This window comes from Atractosteus spatula, chromosome 18 (genome assembly GCF_055471065.1).
Source record: "Atractosteus spatula isolate fAtrSpa1 chromosome 18, fAtrSpa1.hap1, whole genome shotgun sequence".
NCBI lineage: Eukaryota > Metazoa > Chordata > Actinopteri > Semionotiformes > Lepisosteidae > Atractosteus > Atractosteus spatula.
The window spans coordinates 2334498-2356690 of record NC_142723.1 but is presented as its reverse complement, the minus strand read 5'-3'; the positions used below and the strand labels follow the sequence as shown (position 1 = coordinate 2356690).

General features: G+C 52.7%; 2 protein-coding genes across 7 annotated transcripts; one reads left to right on the top strand and one right to left on the bottom strand.

Moving 5' to 3' along the window:
* The first annotated feature begins 232 nt into the window (after positions 1–232).
* Positions 233–16861, top strand: pdxdc1 (pyridoxal-dependent decarboxylase domain containing 1). Of its 5 annotated transcripts, none has more exons than XM_088936398.1 (24): positions 235–432; positions 2897–2976; positions 3340–3408; positions 3859–3939; positions 4750–4896; positions 5774–5963; positions 6712–6780; positions 6988–7066; positions 7179–7263; positions 7768–7816; positions 7923–8024; positions 8342–8467; positions 8653–8703; positions 9164–9208; positions 11094–11154; positions 11657–11727; positions 12174–12279; positions 12558–12729; positions 12895–13013; positions 13218–13339; positions 13480–13572; positions 13805–13901; positions 14090–14194; positions 14658–16861. In XM_088936398.1, the coding sequence occupies exons 1-24, from the start codon at positions 412–414 to the stop codon at positions 14894–14896; spliced, it is 2379 nt and encodes a 792-aa protein (XP_088792524.1). In that variant the 5' UTR covers positions 235–411; the 3' UTR covers positions 14897–16861. The 5 variants fall into 5 exon arrangements, with proteins under 5 accessions (XP_088792525.1, XP_088792524.1, XP_088792523.1 ...); XM_088936397.1 differs by having other exon boundaries at positions 4747–4896; XM_088936401.1 differs by lacking the exon at positions 9164–9208 and adding an exon at positions 9309–9389 and having other exon boundaries at positions 4747–4896; positions 14658–16860.
* On the bottom strand, positions 16637–22073 carry ntan1 (N-terminal asparagine amidase). Of its 2 annotated transcripts, none has more exons than XM_088936403.1 (10): positions 21868–22073; positions 21205–21307; positions 20381–20446; positions 19907–20015; positions 19527–19600; positions 19137–19190; positions 18895–18948; positions 18069–18166; positions 17780–17893; positions 16637–17575 (listed from the first exon to the last, which is right to left on the bottom strand). In XM_088936403.1, the coding sequence occupies exons 1-10, from the start codon at positions 21946–21948 to the stop codon at positions 17396–17398; spliced, it is 933 nt and encodes a 310-aa protein (XP_088792529.1). In that variant the 5' UTR covers positions 21949–22073; the 3' UTR covers positions 16637–17395. The 2 variants fall into 2 exon arrangements, with proteins under 2 accessions (XP_088792529.1, XP_088792528.1); XM_088936402.1 differs by having other exon boundaries at positions 19907–20149; positions 21868–22040.
* Between the last annotated feature and the right edge of the window lie 120 nt (positions 22074–22193).

The following is a 22193-nucleotide window of genomic DNA, read 5'->3' as shown; positions in this document are numbered from 1 at the left end:
GTTTTGTTTCATGTAAATATCATTACTTTCATTTGCTTTGGCAACACTGATTGTACCCATCGGTCATGCTAATAAAGCACCTTGAATTGAATTGAATTGAATTGAATTGAAAAAAAAAATGAGCGAGGCGGCGCGCGTCAAGAGCCCCAGGCCCGCTCGCGACGCCCGGGCAGGTAGGGAGGCGCTGACGTCGCCGGCTGACGTGACGGACGTCGACGCTGCCAGCGTGGAAGCGCGTTTCCAGGAAGTCAACTGTGCGGCTCCGGGAGTCCCGGCGAGCGAGCGAGCGAGCTGGCTGCAGCGGGGGGAGACGTACCCTGGAAATACAGAAACAACCCCACGAACCGCCCCCCTCCCCCCGGAGAACTCGCCGACGAGGGCCCCCCTCGCCTGTCCCGGCCTCCCGGCACGATGGAGACGCCTTTTCACCAGGTACTGCCGACTGTCTGCGCCCGGTGTGAGCGGCAGCGCTGACGCGGAACTAGTGCAGGATATTCAGGGGGTAAAAACAGTTGGAAAAAACAAAGTGTGAGCGTGTGCGTCGCACCTCCTGTATCCGTGTCTGTTGTCACGTCGAGTGAAACAGAATGTGATATGAAAAGGGTGGATTATTTGCAAGGAAACGCTGAGATCTGTTGCTATCTATGCGTTTATTATTATTATTATTATTATTATTATTATTATTATTATTATTATTGTCATATAACTTATCGTTCGTCTATAGAGCCGGCAGAACCGTGCAATATTGAGGACGCCAGAAACGGTCATCTACTTGTCAATAAATTACAAAAAAAATAAGATTTCGTCGTCATTTTGCAGACCCAGCCGTCATTTCGTCGTCATTTTGCAGACCCCACAGCCTCTTCGCTTGCAGTTCTCGTCACGGCCCGGGCTGGAAGTCACAGTGTCGCCGTGCGGTCCTCGTCTGTCGTCGCTCGGGTCCGGAGCGCCCCCGTGTCGTTTTAGCGCCGTGTCTGACACTGCTGCGCCCTCCGTGGCTTGCGCGATCACGGAAGAGCTCAGCGGGGCTGTGCGGGGTTTCGCTGAGGGTTAGTGGAAGGGAGAAACGGCCATTTCTCTTAAGGGGTCAAATGTGAACTGGGCTGCTTGTTGCCCGTCGTAACAGCTAAGTCACTAAAAACCTGTTAGTGCTGCGTATGGATTGTTCTGCATGCATTGTGGGCGTTTAATAGTTGCTGTTTTATTTTCCACTCTTATGCCTGCCGTCTACCTGGAGTTTAAAAAGATGCTGTGTCTGTATTTTGCACAGCAGAAGGGATTCTGCATTTTAAAACCATAGTCGAGGGCTGACAGCTCCCACATTCCCCAAGAATGCCTCGAGTTTCCTGGGTCCTTCAGCAGCTGTCATACTGGGAGCCAGATATATAAAACCTCCTGTCCTTTTCCTTCTGTATTCTTTTCACTGTACTAAACAAGCCCTGATCCCAGAGAGCCCAGCGCCTTGTAGGTCACCCGTGTCAAGATTGGGAACATCTCAAATCAAAATTTGGTCGATGAAATAAAGCACACAATTTATTCAGTTCAGGGAACTTTGAAGGCTGAAGCATCCTCTGATCTTAGTCCCAAATGAGTTCTAACGTAAACTGCTTCATTTATCTGATCACAAAGAGTTTGTTCCGGCTCTCTAGAGGTTGACAAGTTAATGGTCACCTGGGAACTCTGTTGGACTAGGGTCAGAGGTCACTGCTGCGTAAGGGAGTTTCAAGTTTTAGGCCAGGATTAAACCCAGACTACAACTTGCCCACCAATCACAAATCCCTGAGATGATGTGACCACCGATGGCATGCTCAGGAACTGCTCTTGGGTAAGCTCTGGGTGGAGGTGTGCTCTGGGTGTGCTCTTGCAAACAGCCACCAGCAGGTGGGTTCCCAGTCTGCATGTCAGTGGGCGGGTCGAGGCTGGGACTTAACCAGGCCCGGGGACGACCTGTGAGTCAGACAGGACAGCGGCTGGCTGCTGCCTCGCGGCAGAGTTTCCTCTGTGCCGGAGACAGCCCGAGTGGTGAGGAGCAGCATAATACAAGCCACGAAACAGATAATGAAGCAGTAGTGCATCTCTGTATTTGCTTTAGGTATGATTGTAAATATTGTACGTCACCTTGTTTACTGGCAACTGCTAAGTAAATAAGATTTATCCCCACTTAGGAGCAGTCATGTGTGCCGCGATAAAACATGCTGCACAGGTTCGGTGCCACTTGCTTGTCAATCTCATTTCCTTATGCTTCCTCTCGTAGAAGAGGCAAAATCAGCTGCAGCAGATACGGACAGGGAGGAAATGAGTAATTTAATGAAGAAATATGGCAAAATAGAAGTCATAGCTTCTGTGTCCCAAAACTGAAGTTTGGGACATGGAAGAGGGGCATGTCGGTGCGTTAGGTAGCTCTTGGGTCCGGTTCTGGTTCTGGATGCGTTCTGTGTGGAGTCTGCATGTTCTTCTTGTGTCTGTGTGAGTGTTGTGTGTGTGCAGTCCAAAGAGATGCTTTGTAGGTCAGTTGGTGTGTCTCAGTTTTTTGCCCGTATCGATGTGTAGAGTGTGTACGTGCCCCTCACTGGATTGGTATGGCCTGCTGGGCTTCGGCCCATCATGGCGCTGTACTGGACGAAGAGCTTATTGACAAAAGGGTGAATGATGGACGTGTGTGAGTAACTTTCTGAAATCTTGTTTCGGAACCAGAAACTACATTCGAAAGTGTTGTGGTTGTGTATCGTTTTCTGTTTCTTTTTCTAAACACAAAAAAAAACTGCTGGTGTGGTTTCATGACATCATAACCTGTAGCTGTAACTCGGGTATCTTGCCAGAGGCGTGATTTCGGTTTGGATGCCCTGTTTGTCTGTGGCTGCGGCTGCTGACGGTGGTGGTGGCAATGGTCTTTCAGATGATGGTGGACCCCACGCTTGCCGAGATGGGGAAGAATCTGAACGAGGCTATGAAGATCCTGGAAGACGGTCAGAGAAGGTAAATCTGGTTGTCATGCTTCTCTCAGTGTGCCTGTCTGTGCCGACCCTCCCTTTTCTAATCGCTCACACACACACTTCTGCATAGTCTCAGGCATACATGCACGGATAAACCCAGTGTTGTTCTGTACTGTAGCTCTGACAGTGTACTCTCTCACACTGTCGGATGTTCTTTCAAACCTCGGGGGGCACAGCGGAAACCGAACCTCGGCGCTGTATTCCCATTCTGGGGCAGGCTGTCCGAGCTCCCCCAGGGGCTGTTCGTGCCCGCTTCTCCCTCTGACCTCTGACCTCTGACCTCTGACCTTCCGAGCCACGCTGCAGCGCTTTCCCACCTCTCCTGTTTCCTTTCTTGCTCCTGCAGGGAGGCGGAGGAGGACGCGGACAAGCGGCGATACGGACGGGTGGACATCCCCGGGCCTCTGCAGGGAGGGTAAGGTGCCCCTGAGAATTAAGGATGTTTCTTGGGGGGAAAAAACGTTTCCAGTTCTTTTTTTTCTAGATGGGATTAGAGTGGTGTTTTTTCTTACAAACATTTTGCCTTGGCATGCATTTACTCGTTTTAACTTCAGGTGTGATCCCCCCTCTGTTCTTGATCAAATCGGGAGCCTGATCAATGCATGTAGTAGCTTAGCTTCAAGCTCGGAGGCGGTAGTAAAAATCGTTGCAATGAGCAGTGTTGTTCGTTGAATCTGATCATTAATTCTTCAGTTCTTAAATTTCAAGTTGAGAAGGAAAAAATGGTGTTCTTGCTTGTTGATCGCACTAAGTTTGGCTTCCTTGCTTTGTAGCTTGGGGTAAATGTGTGTCCTTATGCTTCGATGCACGTCGGCACATCCAGACAGTGTTAATGCACTCTCTCTGTCTGCCGGTCTCTCTGCAGGGGGCAGGATGTGGCCAGTATCCTCCAGCTGGTGCAGAACCTGATGCATGGAGACGAGGAGGAGGAGACGCAGGGATACCGGTAAGGACGTGACCCACAGAGCCCGCTTTCGAGCTCCGCCATAGGAAACCGCTGGGCTTCGAACCTTCGCCCACAGCAGCCCATTAGCACAGTTCACATGGTGGTCAGAAGGCTGGGGACAAGCCAGAGGGCGTATGCAGCCTACACCTTTGCTCCAAGGGCTTTTGGAAACAGCAGGTCATCTGCACTGTGCTACACAGTGCTTCACTGACACGTTTCAGTGGTAGCCCAGTCCAAGCCCTTTTAACCAGCGCACTCTGCCAGCAGTCGACAAGTCCACACACAATACTGTGTGTGAGTGTAAATAAATGACAACTCAGAACAGGCACATCAGATTCACTTTGATTTTAAGTGAGACGCATGAAAAAAAAAAATCGGTTCCGTTTAAAAATGATATTATGCTAAAAAATGAAAAATGAGCAGAGCTGACGGGGTCCCTCCCAAACGCCTGGGCCATGGGCACGTGCCTGGTTTGCCTGGGCCTTAACGTGGCCTTGGCATCGAGCAGTTCCCATTTCACGGTCCCCCCAGTTCCAGTTAGCTCCTTTTCCCAGTGACTGGTGTCCACAGTTTCCAGCTTAAATGACAGGTTGTGCAGTTGTGAAAAGCACGCCGTGCGGCCCCGCCACAGGCCGCACTTGTGGTTTTGGCGCGGGCAGGAGCCGGAGCCGGAGCCCGAGCCGGACGCCAGGACAGGGGGGGGGGCGCTGTCGCCTCCCGGCCCCTGGTCCCGCACGCTCTTGTCCGCCGGGCCGCGCGGCTGTGCCTGACGCTGGTGTTTGCTGGTCCTTGTCCCCCCCCCCCCAGCAGGATGCAGAATGTCGGGGAGCAGGGTCACATGGCCCTGCTGGGGCACAGCCTGGCCGCCTACATCTCCGTGCTGGACCGGGAGCGGCTGAGGAAGCTGACCACGCGCATCCTGTCGGACACCACACTCTGGCTCTGCCGGCTCTTCAGGTCTGCTCCCGGCCTGGGCTCCCTGCCAGGGCGCCGCGCCGGCGACCCCTTAAGCCAGTCTTGTGCACTTCCTTCCAGCCAGATTATCCTTGGTGACCTCATTTGCACTGAAAATAAAGAATACAGGGCAGCACAGGGGCGCAGTGGTTAGCATTGCTGCCTCACAGCGCTGGAGTCCTGGGTTCCATCCCGGGCCTGGGGTGCTGTCTGTGTGGAGTTTGCATGTTCTCCCTGTGTTGGTGTGGGTTTCCTCCAGGTGCTCCAGTTCCCTGACACAGGGGAGGTTATTTGGCCTCTGGGAATATTGGCCTTGGTGTTAAGTCTGTGGGTGTCTGTGTCTATGGCTGGGGGCTCCCTGTGATGGACTGGCGTCCCGTCCGGGGTGTACCCTGCCCTGCCTCCACCGCTTGCTGGGATAGGCTCCGGCTCCCCCGCCATCCCGAATTGGGTTGGGAAGAGGCTTGAAAATTGATTGACAGATAAAGAAGATATTGTACTGCACCGTCACCAAGGAATCCAGGAATCAGGCCTGTTTCAGGATGTGTATTGAGTGTTTAGTTATTTTCAGTTCGGGCTTAACCCACTTGGCTGTAGGACTTTGCAACTAGTGTTGTGGATTAAAAAAAAATGGATTTATCTAGCTGAAGTGAAGAGTTATGCACTCTCCCCTTAGTTCTGGGATACTGATGCACCCTTAATGGTGAAAAAGCATAGCAGGTCCGCAGAGCAAAATCAGACCGTTCATTTTCAAGGTTTTTAGTTTCCGTCACACGTGAAGTTTCTCGGACTTCATCACGTGTGTGTGTGTTTCACTTCTGACTTAAAACCTGCTCTCTCCTTTTTCCTCCAAACCCTGCTTTTCTCCTGCTCTGGCCAGATATGAGAATGGGTCGGCCTACTACCACGAGGATGACCGGGAGGGACTGATCAGAGTGTGCCGACTGGTCATCCACTCCCGATATGAAGATTACTCCACCGAGGGCTTCATGGTGCTCAACTGCAAACAGCCTGTCATCTACCAGAGTGCCGCCTGCAGGCAGGGGCTGGGACAGCACCTCTGCACCCAGGTACCATACCCTTGCATCTTGATAGAGATCAGGAATGATCCATTCTGGTGACAGAACTGGCCCCCGTGCAGGGAATCTACTTAATGTATGTTCTTGGAACTGTAGCTATGTGCCCATTGTCCGTCTGAGTGAGGTATGTCTGTGAATATTAGTCATTTCTCTGGTAGGTGTCCTGGTGGTGAATGGATTCAGAATCCTGTGCATCAGGTCTGCAGAGCTCAGATGTTGACTTTCTGGCACTGCAGGCAGGGTGAACTTGTAAATCCGGTTAGAGTGAAAAGAAGTATCAGATTAGTTTTTTGTAGCACAGGCAGCCAGAGAAAGAATAGGTCAGGGGGAGAGGTCTTGCAGGGGAGTGTAAACTTGCTGAAGATTCTTGGCCTTTTCTGCGCCTCTTTGTTCAGTGTCCACCGTGGTTCTTAAGCTTCATTTTACGCCTCTTACAAGAGGCGTGTGAAAATAAATAGTTTTAAATCGTCGTTTTATTTAAAAAGGTTAAAACTAAACATTTTGTGCATCATTCTTCGAGCTTCACTATTCATTTTTACGAAGCCAGGGTTTAACAGCAGCAGCAGTATTAATAGTCCCTGTTTGTCTGGCATTGCTCTTGGGTGCGATCTGTGTGACTGTATAGGGTACTACTCTGTTTGCGTGTATAAGGCATGACCAGGTGAATGCAGAACAAGGAAGAGTGGTTGTATAGGCTGCAGTTTTGCAAAGAAGACATAATCAGTATCTCTCTTCTCAGCTGGGCCTGCCCCTGTCCAGCCTGTGCACAGTACCCTGCAACACCATGTTTGGATCCCAGCACCAGATGGTGAGATTTCAAAGTATTTGCTCATTATTGCAACTTTTTCAATTTAACCAGGTCACCCAGTTCATCGTCAGACTTCCTCTGATATTTACCAGTTTGTTCTGGCTTACACTGCCTTCTGAGCTTCTGATTTACCTTGCTTGACGAAGTGTCGTCACGATGTGCCCGGTATTGCCCCTTTGACCCCCACTGTCTGTCTCCCTGCTGCAGGACGTCGCCTTGCTGGACAGGCTGGTGAAAGACGACGTGGACTCTGGGAAGCTCCCCCTGCTGCTCATCGCCAATGCTGGTGAGTGCCGGAGAGCGTGTGGCGGGCTGGTCTTCCCTGAGGTGCAGAGAGGGAGTGCAGACACTGCTGCGCTAGTCCCGCATGTCCCAGCCCTGCCTGTCTCCCTCCCCAGGGACGCCTGGCGCCGGACACACGGACAAGCTGGGGCGGCTGAAGGAGCTCTGTGCCCAGTACGACATGTGGCTTCATGCGGAAGGGTGAGAACTCGGGGACGTCCGTCCTTTCTGTCCTCCCACTACCTCTTACTGGGCCATCTTGTTGACTCCATTATATTAAAGATGTTTCAATTCATACCCTTTTGCATCAAGATCTAAAAAGGTAAATATTCACCTTTTACAAATGGTCGCCACTCCCAGATCTCGGGTTCATTGTTTATTTGCCGTTTGTAGCAAGTACATTGGAACTCCTATTCTCCCAGTGTGTGCAGAGAGTTGAAGGTAGCAATCAATAAATAAAACGGTGAGTGAGTTGTGCAGAAGGACAGTACAGATCCCGGTATAGTCCTACCTTTGTGAGAATTTCTTGGAAAGTTATGACATCATTGAAATTTATGACATCCCGCTGTTGTTCTGAAGTTTAGGTGCTGGGGGCAGTTGTGATGAAATCTAAAATTAGTTCCCGCCATGGAGAGTTTCATTCTGTTTAATCCTTAAGATTTTTGCACTGTTGGGAGTGAATCCTAAAGTCTCTGTGTGTTTTAGAGTAAACCTGGCAACGCTGGCACTGGGCTACGTCACGTCGTCAGTGTTGGTAAGTCCAAAGTTCCTGTGCCTTGGTATAGAAAGGATGGAGTATGTCCAGCGACCTGAGTCTCTTCCAGCCTGTGTAACTCATAGAGCCCGAACTCTCCCTCCAGGCGGCCACTAAGTGCGACAGCATGACCCTGACCCTGGGTCCCTGGCTGGGCCTTCCAGCGGTGCCCGCCGTGACCCTGTACCGGCACGAGGACCCGGCTCTGGTGAGCGCCGCGCCGCCCGTCTGCTGTGCACTGGCCATGTTTTCACCAAGAGAAAAAGTGCTGCTCAGTACTTTTCATTGCTATATCAAGCAGTTGCACGGAATTCAGCTTGGACCCCTACGGTGAAAGACAGACAACATAAAGCCGATAAGAGACAGGTCGACAACACAAAACTGATAATAGACAGGCAGTTTTGATTAAAATTGTTAGGCAGTATGTAACATGCAGTACATCCATTTACATTGCCTGAGCTTTAGAGGAAAGGTATTTTGGTCATTGTTCCCTCCGGCCCCCTGTGGGCGCTGTGTGTGTTGCAGTCCCTCGCCGCCGGCCTAACCTCCAGCCAGCCAGTGGAGAAGCTCCGCGCCCTGCCGCTCTGGCTTTCCCTGCAGTACCTGGGGCATGATGGGATAGTGGAGCGGATCAGGCACGCCTCTCAGCTCGTGAGTGGCCACTGTCCCCGTCGTTTTCAGGCACCTGTGGTGATGTGGAGGACACAGACGAGCCACACGGACTGCCTGGCTAAGTTTAACTCAAAATTCCCTTCAGAAATTGCAGGCTGCTGTTTGTATTTGTTAAATCTGTTTTGTTGTCAGAATGAATGAACTTCATTTCGTGTCATCTGCAGAGCCAGAGACTCCTGGACCATTTGAAGAAGCTGACATGCATAAAAACTTCGGTATGTCATTTCATTCATTAACGATAGCTCCGCTGAATAATGACTTACTTACAGTCTAACTCTGTGTTATCCCCAAACTGCACTGACAACTGTAATATTTTTATTTAATCCAGATCTTAACCCGTTTGGTTACATTTTTCCTGTGGCAATTTTAAATGGGCTGGCTCCAAATGCGAGCTCATTAATAAAGCCATACAGTGTAGAGAGCAAAGCAGTGCGTAAGATGTACAGTATAGCTGCGTTATGAAGTCCCTGAGTGGTGCATATCCTTTGAGCATGGAAGAAAATATCGCTGGTACAGAAATCCACATCTAGTCAAACCTCCATTCGTGTGAGCAGCTCTGGTTGAACAGGACAGTTGCTCTGCCTGTGCTCACTAAGATGCCGGCGGCTCTGATGCTGCGTCACCCGGAAGCACTTGCCCTGTGAACATGAGCTTCTGTTTTGTTGCTGCCGCCAGGACGACGTTGACAGGGTGATGTCTCTTCTCGAGGCCCTGCACATGGTAAAAGAACAAAACACAGGGGCAGACGCAGCTCCGCTAACCGAGTCGAATCTAACCTGCGTGTGTCTGCAACTAGTGAGAGTGGGTGCCTTGGTTTCAGGGTCTGGTCTCGAGGTCCCGGGTGCCCCCGATTTCAGCAGGCTCTATGAGGGATGTCCTGGGCTCTCTGATTCTGTCCATTGTAGGTGGGATCAACCCCTTTGCCTGCTCTCACCCTCATCTCCCTCATCTTCCTCCCTTTTCATCCCTCATGTCCCACGCTCGCAATCCGAGGCGCCAGACAGTGATCCAACTGCGAGAGAATAAGGGGGTGTTACACCCAGTATTGCTTCTGTACCCCACGGGGCTGTGGCCTGCTCTAAGAAAGGGGTGCAGTGTCACGTGACCTGTCACGAGTCGGGGTAGAGCTGGGGCCCAGCCAAGAACATTGTCCTCTCTCCTGCCCACAGGCCTGTGGTGGCAGGAGCCATGTGGGATAGCACCTGCGTTCAGAAACGTGACCGTCCCGCTTGCAGAGTAACACAGAGGGTCTGCCAGCCCCTACTCGCTTCTCACACCCCTTAGACTCCCCAAGAGCGACAGGCGCCCTGCTCCAACAGGGTGTGGGTAGAGATGGAACGCCAAGGGGGTTGTGGGAAGTCTCGTCCCCCTCGGCACCTCCCATTCCCACAACCATCTCCAGCCTCAGACCCAAGAGCTCAGCTCAAGCCAAACCACATCTGCTGTGAGGCAGCACCATTCCAGCACGGCACGGCTCCGGCTCCTCTCCCAAGTCGTGTGTCTGAGCGCAAAAGGTCTTGGTAAAGCCCTCCACAGAGGGGTGCGGTTTCGAGCGGAGCAGACACGCGCCCGGACACAGATTCAACTGCACTTGCAGACACACCCCCCTTCTCCGGCTTTACTGCGAGCCTGTTTAACCAGTCTGCTGTCTCTAACACGCGCCTTATTAACCGCCGTTAAGCAGGCTCTGTAAAGCTGCTGAGTTTTATTTAATAAAGGGTGTGAAAGTGTCTCCTGGCTGGGCTGATATTGGCAAAGTGTATGGCAATGACTTCTGGATCGGTGCAGGATTGGGTTTGGCTTGAGGAGGCTCTTGTGCTTCCTCTCCGACACTCATCAGTGATGTTGGGCACCGCTCCTCTGAATGTGCAATGTCAGCTGTTGTCGCCTCCCCGTGGTGCTGTGTGTCGGGCAGTGTCGCGCTCTGTGCAGCTCTCAGGTGTGTAGTCCCGCGACAGGGCGTGTCGCAGAAACAAAATCACATCGGTATGGGTGTCCAGGGAAGACCTGGCTGTTCTAGTACAACTAGGAGGTGGGGTAATACAGGATGTGGGGCTCTGCCATGTGTTAATTAACATTCACCTTAAGCACTAAAAATGGACAGTTCTGCAGAAGCGACCCGACTGCTTGGGTACTGCAATGGGGGGCTCATTGTTCATCAGGCTTGCACATTAACCATGGACTTGCATGGGGACACAGGGGCCTGGTGGGCTGGCATCAATGTAGCATTTCAGGAAGGTGAATGTAAACACTTTTCCTGAGCGCTGAAACTCACCTATAGAAAATGGTGCATAGTCCTGGATATTTGAGCAAATAATCTAGAGAATCAAGCGGACTTGAGGGTGTAATTTATAGCCCATCGTGATCAAAGCATGTTGTGATACAAAAAAAGATCAGCAACTATAGTTCAATACAGAATCAGATATACTGCAGAATATATTAATATGTAGTTAAGACAATTGCGCTGGCTTAGTTTTTCTTAACATCCTCTATTTCTGTGTGCCATATTATTGTATGGATAGAGGTCAGTGATCACATCATTCTTTGATAGAGTGCCTGCTTTCTGCAAAATCGTGTGATTTCTAAACTACTGTCTGTCTGTCAGGTGGAGGATGAGCTGAACTCCCCGGTCGTGGTGTTCAGGTTTTGTCAGGAGGGCAGCGCAGGTAAGAGACACTGTGGCCTCTTAGTGCTGGGTTCTCAGGAGGGCAGTGCTGGGTACAGGAGCTCCCAGGAGGGCAGTCCTGGGTACAGGTGCTCTCAGGAGAGCAGCGCTGGGCTCTCAGGAGGGCAGTGCTGGGTATGGGAGCTCTCAGGGGGGCAGTGCTGGGTACAGGAGCTCTCAGGAGGGCAGTGCTGGGTACAGGAGCTCTCAGGAGGGCAGTGCTGGGTACAGGAGCTCCCAGGAGGGCAGTGCTGGGTACAGGAGCTCCCAGGAGGGCAGTGCTGGGTACAGGTGCTCTCAGGAGAGCAGCACTGGGCTCTCAGGAGGGCAGTGCTGGGTACGGGAGCTCTCAGGAGGGCAGTGCTGGGTACAGGAGCTCTCAGGCGGGCAGTGCTGGATACACAAGCTCTCGAGAGGGCAGTGCTGTTTGCCAGTGAGACTCAGTTGGATGTGAATGAGACGATGCTGTGTTCCCACTCTCACTGACCCTACCCTCCCTTCAGGTTCCAGTGGGGGCTCGGAGGGGGGGGCCCTGAATGGCGAGAGGGAGCTGCAGGATGCTCTAAACCGATGGGTAAGACGTGCACCTCTCACTCCCTGGAGGTGGATTCAGATTCAGGGAAATAGACCTTCGGGATTTATAATCCTTGTATAGCTGGAACTGTTAAAGCAAGATGTCTAATATTTTCCCCCACAGTATTTGTGACCACTTAACATTTTCAATGATAAAGTACAGTAATGGCCTTCAAATATTCAACACCTGGAACTGGATTATTTAAGGACCTTCATATTCTCAACCCCGAGCAATATCCCACTGGTTTTTCTCCACGAGATAATTACTTAGTCAGGAACATTTCTTTGATGTTGGAGACAAAAGGCCTGGTTAGGTTTCTGTTTTGCATTTGCATAATCCCGTAGCCCAGGATTTCAGCTTAAAAAGAGAAACCAGTGAGATGGTGTGTGAACTGCCTCTTCTGCGATGGGGGAAGGGGGGTGTAACCTCTTGCCCTCTGCCCGCAGCTTGGCGAGCGGCTGGCACAGCTGGTACCGGCCAGCGGCGTGGACGTGGTGGAGCTGGAGGACGAGGGCACCTGTGTGAGGTTCAACCCCCTCATGACGGCGGCAGGTAGGGGTCCGCTCGGGCGCGGGGCGGTGAGGAAGAGTCCGACGACAGCAGCGCGGACAGGTGCCTGCGCATCTCTCTGTGAGCTCCCCCTCTGCAGTGACAGTGTGTGTGGAACACAGCTGTGCATCCAGCCTGTCAAAACGAGGCTTTCTCTAATTTATTGAGTGTATAAAGATATAGTCAGAACCTCCCTTCAGTATGCAGGTTAGTGAATGTGGTCCCTGTGTAAGAGCCCTGCTGTAGCCGCGGGCGTGTGACTGGCATGCTCCTGTTGGCAGTGCTGGGGACGCGGGAGGAGGACGTGGACGCGCTGGTGCAGCAGCTGCAGGACAAGGTGCCCCTGCTCAACAGCACCCTGCGTCTGCGCCTGGACTTCCGGGAGGAGGTGTACCGCGCCCCCGGGCTGGCCTACATCGAGGACCTGAGCTGGCCGGGGCTGGGGGCCATCCGGTGAGCCGGGTCTGGGGGACGGGACGGGGCGGGGGGGGATTCGGAGAAGGAAAAGCTAGAGGCGCGTAGGAGAGAAACTAACCTCGAACCGCCCTCTCGTTATCTTGGCGCAAGAATCAGAGGTTTTGTCCTGGCGCATGAACCCTTGGCTTGTGTCGCCCCCAGGTATGAGCCGAGCGGCGAAGAGCCCGATGGGGAGAAGAGGCAGCAGGAGGTGGAGAAGATCAACAGCGGGCTGCTGAAGAAACTCCGAGAGCTGGACTCCGACCTCCTGTTCTCCACCGGTGAGCCCATCCCACCATCTTGGTTTCCGAAATGATCCAGATGCATGCCGGGCGAAATGTTTTGTACCAGATTGAATTTGCAAAGACTGATATTTTTTTAAAAGCCCTGCATAATTCGGGTAACAGGTCTGACAGGGTGGGGGAGGTCACCTTGAAACCCACATCCCAGAAGGAAAGAGTTTCCAAACTCGGCTTTGCCCGCAGGACCAGAGTTTGGCTCGGAGCAGAACTGTGTCTACGTCGGAATAGCGACGGAGGACCTGGACGTGACGGAGCTGGTGGAGACGATTGCAGTCATGGGCCGGGACATCGAGGAGAACTCCAAGGTGAAGCTCGTCGCGCTCGGCTTCATGCCTGGAGCAGCCTAGAAGAAGACTGGCTGCACACGGCGGGGGGGGGGGGGGTGGAGGGGGGCTCTGTCCTGTGCGACACTGAGCCCAGTGCTGAGTCTGACTCTCTTTCCCAGCTGCTGGAAAACATGACGGAGGTGGTGCGGAAGGGCATCCAGGAGGCGGAGCAGCAGCTCCAGAGGGCCAATGAGGAGAAGCTCATGGAGGAGGTGGGTGTCGGCCCTGGGGGTCAGCTGTCTGAGCTGGGGTCCACTGGGGGCACGCTCCGTGCTCTCCCTGGGCTTGCCGCGACAGGCACGGCGGGATGCGGCCGAGCGCCGGACAGCTGGCTTGTCTGGTTGCTTGCAGCCTCAGTGGGAGCTTGAATTCGGGCGGGCCCCTGAGGCTTGGCGCGAGTGTGCCCTGCGGACCCGTGAAGCTGCTGTCGCTCTCTGTCTGCAGGGCCTGCTGCGGCAGATCCCCGTCGTGGGCTCCGTCCTGAACTGGTTCTCCCCCGTCCAGAGCTCCATCAAGGGCCGCACCTTCAACCTGGCCGCAGGTACTATAGCCACCCGCACACAGGCACCCGAGGCTCACTAAGGGGTCCCAGAGAGAGTGCTTTTGCTTCTAAGCTGCAGTGGTGTCAGGCGTCTCGCCGGAATTGAGAACCCTGTGGATTCACAAAGTCCGTACTCAGTCTGCCGCATGAGGGGGTGACGGTTCCATCTGCTTGTCTGTGTTCCTCAGGCTCGCTGGACTCCACAGAGCCCACCTACTCCCTGAAGGCCCAGGCCACCCGAGGAACACCACCTCCCACCCCCACGTCCATCCGCACCAAGCAGTGTCTGCCAGGTAACCCCCACAGCCCTGTGTGCTGGCTCTAGCTGTCTGGGTGATCCACTGGGACATCCACAGTGCCATACTCAATTCCGGCCCTCCATCTGTAAGCAGGAGGCTTTGTGAAATAGGCCACATCAACTCCCAGCTCCTGAGACTACCTTTCTCATTCTCCATTAGCTCTAACCCACTAGTTCCACTTTGCTGTTTTCTAGGCAGATGCCCGATTGCTAGTGTAGAAGCACAAAGATGTAGTAGCTCCCATCTAATATGTACTGCTCCTTTTGTTACCATGGTCAGGCGTCTTATTTGGACAGCAAACAGAAGTCCATTAAGCAATACATCCAACCTTTCCCCTTTTTTGCCTCAGCTTTAGCAGTTGCTACACAGCCATTAAAAGCAAAAGGCACAGAGCAGGCCTGTCCTGTACTGGCAGCAGCAGTTCGGGCGCTGAGTGTGTGCTCCTTCCCCCCGGCAGGCCAGAAGATGTTCCGCCGCTCGCTGGCTGGCTCCGACGTCCACAGCGAGACCAGCTCCGTGGGTCAGGCAGAGGAGCTGGAGAGGGAGGGGCCTCGGAGCCCCGCCCCCGAGGGGAGGGGCTCGGGTGATCAACGGGACCCCGCCCCCACGGTCACGCCGCAGGCCGACGCCCCTGTTGAGAGAGAACCTGGCGAGGGGGCCCAGCAGGAGACAGAGCAAGCACACACTCTGAGATAGGATTCCCTCAGACGGCGGGGGGCTGGGGGGGCGGGCTAGGCTCACAGGTGAAGGGCCGGCTGAATGATTAGTAGATTGCTGTGTACCTACTGTGCTCCAAATTTCCACTTCCCTTGTTAGCAAAAAGGGAAAGATCAGACTTCTGAAACCACTTATATGCACATAACACAGCAGCAATAGGAGTTTCAACACTTCCTGAGTTCAGCATCTCTCGATTCGGTTTTTTTTTTTACGCACTTAACACTACGTACGACACTTGAGACACGGTTGTTCCCTTCGAGGTTCAGAGGGCTAGGTATAGAGCTGGTAGTGAAAGACACCTCTAAAACCTTGGAAAAAGATCTATTTAAAATCATTCCCGTAAAAAGCAAGGGTGGGAACCAACAGATCGCCAGCCCGGGGGACGGCTTTCATCGTTTTTTTTTATTCTCTGCCCGAGTAAAGACCAAGGCGTAAACTATAGTGAAGGCAGGAGAAGCTACCCAGGACCAGCTCTCAGCCGGCTGCTCCCCCCTGCGAGAGCGGCCAGGGAGACAGAAAGGGCAGGGCATGTGCAAGTTCTGCTTCTGGCTCTTTAGTAAACGCCTGGCTCATGTGAGTCACAGAACACTCAGAATTCCTTTAAGAGCGAATCCTAAAATACCTTCACTTCGTAGCAGATGACCGCTGATGCCATCTTGTGTTTTAAGTAAAAAGATCCACTTTTTATGATACTTGGACGTGACGCACAGTATGAGTACCTGGTTAACCCTTACCCTTAACTTAACTTTTAGAAAGCAGAACAGAAGAACACTAACAGGGGCCCTGTGCATTGCGGTAGAAGGGTGGTTTACTGACATGTTTGCTGGACTAATCAAGAGGTTTTATCTAAAAGAGATCAATTAGTAGCTTGGGCTTTGCAATACTCAGTAATCAGTAATGGTGAATAGTTCATTCAAGCAGAAGTATCTTATAGTGAAAACTGGAAAGTTCCACCAGAAGAAAATCCCACTGTTACGCCAGTATTTTAGTTTTGTCAACAAAAGAATGTAATTTAAACGTGGAACTGTTATTCTGTAACCACAACTAACCTTACTTTGTCATGACCTCCGTCCACCATTTTATTTTTCTACACTGAAATGAAAAACATTATTGTTGTGGCCAGTGAGTGGTGAAAGTCGGACGCTCTCCCGTTGTGTGTCAATAACATCAGGCTCTTGAACAGCGTGTTGACTGAGGCTCTAACTGGCGAATTTACTTTCCGTCATCTTACATAAGTTACATGAGTTTTTACCTTTTTTTAAATTATTTTTTTGTAAATGTTTCTTCCAAAACCATTTTTTTAGGACAAGGCGAGGGAGGGGGAGAAAAGTGCTCAGTACCGCCCCCTCTAGGTGGCCACATCTGGGGCTCTGCACTTTTCTCCACCTTGAAGACAAACCTTCTGCTTCCTGTCGAGCTTTAAACCAAGGCAGTGTGGAACTTGAGCCATGCGGGCTAGTGAGCTGTGATGTGGCTTTAGTGATGCGATACGTTTTATTTCTCAGTCTACAGGAAACAAGCAGCGAGGAGGAATTCCTATAAACCGTGGGTAGAAAAAAGGGTTGTTTTGGAAAGTGCAATTTTGTTTTATTTGCTGTAAAGTGCATTCAGATCTTTCTATAGTCTTCCTCCTAATTATTTTGTAATTTGTGGTGAAATGAAGAATACTGATTTATTGAGCTAAGGGGAAAAAATACTCTGATTTTAATAATATATTACCATGGGAACAGGAAGGGTTTATTTTTATTACCATACATTAGGCTCTGCTGTAGTGTATTTAATAAATACATCAGAAATAACACAAAAAGATACAGATTGATTTAGGAATAGACGTCTTGGTGTTCATCTTTGAAAGCTGTAGCAACAACATGTCCAGCTTCAGCTTTCATTTTGGGGAAAAAAAAGGAAACCATTTGAATCCTGTCAATAAACCCGAACGTAAACTGTTTCTCTGCTCCGTGTCTTCTTTCGGGACAGCAGGTGGTCCTGTCCAGCTCCTTTTACAGGTCTACTTAGAGCTCCAGCTTCCTAAGCACAAGGACCGGCTTTGATTTGTCCAAGTCAGCCAATAATGGGTCCAATTAGGTCATTAACGGCCGAGGGAGTAAGAAGTCAAGAAACCTGCTGTAATCCCAGGATAACAGCCACACTTCAGGATCAGCCTGCCCCCTTCCTGTGGTCACTCCCACCCAGGCCAGTCCATTCAGACCTGCTGAAATTCCCAGCCAGGGAAGGGGACAGGGGCATTACTGGGGACAGGGGCATTACTGGGCCGAGGGGCGGTTTGCGGACTCGAGAGCCCCCCCCACCCCAGTTCACCCCACCCCCTGTGCCGTCACAGGCACGGGGAAGGGGTAGAAATAACCCTACGCGCACGACGAGGCCAGACACAAGAGAGGGTCTGCTCTCGGAGGCTGGGAATGTGTCGGGGGGGGGGGCTGAGGCCGGGCAGTGCTGTTCTCTGCATGGGGGACACCCCTACTGCTGCATGCCCTCGGGTGCCCTCTCCCAGCCGCCCTCTGCGCTCCGGCAGTACAGCTGGGGCTCCCCCCCCGGGAACAGGCTGTCCGGGTTCGGGTGCTCCAGCAGGAACCGGATGGTGCTCTTGATGTGCTGGACGAAGTGGGGGGGCTCCACCAGGGGGGATGTGGACAGATGCTGCCAAGGGGAGAAGCACAGGGCCCTGTTAAAGACCTACTGCTCCTTCCTGCTATTGGTATAAGAAAACAGTGAGCACTATGCCTATGTTATGTCTTTTTAGTACCTTAATTACATCGGTTTATTTAAAAATGTGCAGAAGGCAGGGGAGTTTGTTCCGGGAGCACGTGCAACACTTAAGCTCAAAGACGCTGCCGGTCGTACCTTTAATATCGTGTCATCATCCTGCGTCAGCCAGAAAGCGATGTCGGGGTTTGGCGACCACTTACACGGGCCGATCCTCACCAGGCCCCTTCCGGCATCGTAGATGTTGGCCATCTGGAGAGACGGAACCCGAGCTGACGTCTCCGTCGCACACACGGCAACCCCACCCCCCCCCGCTGCAGAATACAGGTCCCCTCCCCTCTCTCTCCCGCGCTTCGCCACCTCCTGTTCCGCTGGTTACCGACAGTACCGACGCCAGGGCCTAGAGCCGAGCCGGTGCTCCTGGTACCTGTCCCCCCGCGAAGGTCCGCGCGGATCGCAGGTCCTCGGCGGGGCCTCTGCTCGGGAACGACGCTGGGAACACGTCTCCGCTCCTCACATCCACCCCTGCAGACGACGGACAGTGACGGCCACTTCACCAACCTGCAGCCCCAACTGGACCGACCCCCAGTACCGGGACAGAGGCTGCCCAAGCAACCCAGGCTGCAGCGGTAAGCCGGTTACTTCCTGCTGTAGCCCAGTAGGGGGCACTCTTCCCTTTAGCCCATTATTTCTAAAGCCATGCCTCTGTATCTGCCCGACGGGGCAAATTCTAGTCTGGTGCTCTTTCATCCACCCTTCCTGAAGTTCCCCCCCCCCAAGTTCCACGGGTGCAGACGTTTCTCAGCTCTCCAGCGGATATTCCGCGCATCACCCAGCTGGACACGGCTTTGCAGTGGTGGATGAAAAAGAGCCCCTTCTATGTGCAGAGCAATTGCGGACTTTTAAGGTGCAAAGCTGCATACAATGCAAGCGACAGCTACTATCGGTTATAGTTGGAAGACACTCCCAATATCCCGGGGGGGGGGGGGGTGGGAGAACTAAAGGCTCCTCCACGTGTGAGCACGTTGAGTTGCAGTTTTAAAAAAATATATCTTCAGGTCGATCAAAAGCTGCCAAGTCCTAGGATTTATCGCCAAGCTCGAACTAATCAGTCCTGTGAAACAACTAATGTTAATTCAAATGCCACAAAGAAATGTAGATTTGGACAAAGAAAGAACAGAAACCTTAATAATGGTATGAAACTTAAGACCACAGATTACTTAAAAATCCCCTCCCCCATATTCCCACCGTACCTATTCCATAAACCACAGGTCTGTGTGTTCCTCCTGACACAACGTCGTTCAGCTCTGGAAGGGAAGGGAGACAGAAGACACAACCCTGAGATTTTTCAAATAGCAGAAGGTGACTGTGGCTGGTCTCTCCCTTACTGTGGCTTTTACTTGAGAAATACCTGCAGTTAATACCCCGATTCTCTCTAGGGGGGTAAACACGCGCTTGAATTTCCTCCGGTTCCATCAAGAGGGTAAGAGCTCACCTGAGATGCAGCATGTGACCAAGTGGATATCTTCCGTCTGCCTGTCGAAGGCGGCTACACAGAAGATGAAGACAGGTACAAGTCAGCCTCCAATTCACCAACGCTGAAGGAATGTACCCCCATCCCAAAACAGTGCTCTTACACCAATACAAGATTTAAGATCTCTGACTACAGATTGATCCATGGAATCTGTATAATGCCTACATGACTTGTGAGATAATCAGGAGATGCATAATAATAATAATAATATGTACAAGAACCCCACCCTAGCCCACCTGAAGCTAGTTCTGGCCGACCAGACATGCATGAGCTGAAAGACCACCACACGCTCACCGGTCAACTCCCTGCCAGGCCAATAATCAATAACCCAGCGCACACATGCCTGCTCACCGAGAAGCTGGAAGCTGAGGTTGTGGGATGTCCTCATGTCATCGTCGAACCCTCCGACCAGGTGCAACTCCAGCCTACACAAGGCAGGACAGCATGAGACGGGAGAGAGAGCTGCCGGGTGGTGCCGCCTGCTTACCGCTCCGTGCTTAAGAGACAGTACAGGGGTTTTCAAGAGGGTCGAACGCGTGAAATAAACCCCCCCCTTCACCGTGCTTATCTCATGTCACAGTGACACTGTACTGAACGAGAATGCCAGGTACGAAGCGTGTGGGGCTCCATTCGTAAGCTCCTCCCATTCCGATGATGGAGATCGCACCGATGTGCACGTTGGACTGCAAGGACAAAGCCACTTGGACTAAACCCAACAGGAGGAGACGTACCGGCCGCCGTGGGCGTGGCTGCTCAGCGACGTCACCGCCCTGACGATGAGCGGAACCTCCCTCGCGGTGCCGGAGCCGTCACAGTGCGCCAGGCATGCGGCTCCACTTCCTGCAGGGGGCAGTGCGGCGAGGTGAGTACCCAGCTGAGCGCCGCCTACTGCGGCCGCTTCACACAGGCCAGCTGCCGTCTCCTGCCTCTCGGAAATGGCGCAGAGGCAGAAAAAACCCAACAGGGACATTTCCCTCGGGTGTAAAAAAAAAAAGAAAAAAAACATTTCCCTCGGGTGTTCCGGTTTCCTCCCACGGTCTTACTACAGATGTGTTTTTTCTTCTATCAAAACAAACTTTATTTCACGCACACACACGCACGCAAAACATCTCACAATAAGGACGCACTCGTACACAAGACGTTAAACTCTAGTGGACCGGGCGGTTAGAGAAGGGATGGGTGGGCTTGCAGGCCTGGGTGGTCACCTGTGTGTCGCAGCGCCACCAAGTGGCAGGTGGTGGCGTCGTCGGATCCCATCACCGTGACGGCGTCTGGGGAGACGGGAGAGAGGCGCCAATCAGGGACACTCGGCCGCCGTCGGCGCGTCACGACAGGCCAGCCGAAATCCCCCCCCCCCCCCCTGCGTACTGCATTAAAATCCATTCCCTCGGCAGCTCCGGGACACTCATCCCTGCAGGACATTCGGCAGATAGGCGCCCTGGAGCTCCGCGACCCACACAAGCATCCCAACGCAACCCGCTCCTCCGTTCGCGCTCCTCTGTTTCCCACTAACGAAGGAGACGGGTTTTCTTGTTTGTGCTGTTTGTAAGGGGTGGGCAACTTCACAGAACTTGGCCTGGGACCACTACGACCTATAACACTACATACAAATACGGGTATAAGCCGGTGTCGATGAGCAAGTGTTCCGGGCGGAGAGGCCACAGGCGCGACGGCCGTGACTCTGCTGAAGGCGTTGCACAAAGTGTTGCACAAAATGGGCTGAAGGGGCCTCCTCTCACCGGCAGGTCTCGCTTGTTTCTGCTGAAAAGGCACACGGCGCCTCACTGGGACGGCAGGCAGCTGCAGTACATACCACCTCGACGCCGCCGCGAACAAGGTAGGGAGAGAGTGATGCTTCTTCTGCACAGTGTCCTTCCCCACCCACCCTCCCACCAAGAGCCAGACACTCTAACTGCACAGATCGCTCCCCCCCGAGGTCCAGCTCCCCGTTTTTCCAAAGCCCCTCCATGCACAATGCACAAGCCCTCTGGGCACCGGCACCGACCCGCCTGCGACCTCCGGGGCTCACCGTCCGCCGGCGTGGTGGCCGCCAGCTCTCTCTGCTGCACGTAGAGCAAGCCCTGCGGGCCCACGGTGCGCGCCGCCCTCTCCCGGAAGCTCCTGGCGCTCTTCTGCGGGGACACAAGAGGAAGAGGAAGAGGGGCGCGACGTGGACAGCAGCAGGACACGGGAGTCTCACCACCTGCCCCGCAAGGTCTACGGATGAGGTGCCCCCCGTAGCGCAGGCACTGTGGGGAAACCCTGAGGGTGCGGTGCAGAGCGCGTTTGAACGGCAACATAACCGCAGAGGCAAAACAAGAGGCACCCCTGATGGACTACTGATGAAGGAGATTCCATTTTTAAACTCGAATCTGAAAACTACGCGACCCTAAAAAAAAAAACAACAACAACAAACAAAACCACACGTTCTTGGCACACGTGCGTCCCTGTGGATAAACCAACAGAAGTCGGGAAAATGGTTTTAAAGGTGAATTCTTAACTGCAGCGCTCGGCCCTTTCCTGCCGGACGCTTACAATAACACGGCTTTCCTTCCTCAGGCCTGAACTAAGTATGATCCACTTTTCAGTTCATTCATTCTGGTATTTATCCCGTAAAACAGCACGTTTATAAATCCGATTTTATCCCCACAATGCAGGGCACTGATGCACACGGCGGAGGGACCGTCCCTACCTTGAAATGTGGGCATTTCCCGAAGAATTCGGTTGTCGTGTACGGTCGCTCAATTCTTTGATTATTGGCGAAGAGTGGCATTTCAATTCAATATTTTTGAAGCTACCAAAAGGTTTCTCGCTCGATCCACACCGGTTGGGGGATCTGTTCCGCCTTTACGCAGTTCCTGAAATGAGTGCCCCGCCCCCCTTAGCTGTCATGACTCCGCCCGAGGGCTTCTGGGAACTGTAGTACCACCCAGCATCCGCCTTTTCACTGTCAAATGTCATAGGACTACGTTTCCCAAGATGCACGTAAACAGCGAAAGGAAAAACATTTAAGCTCCA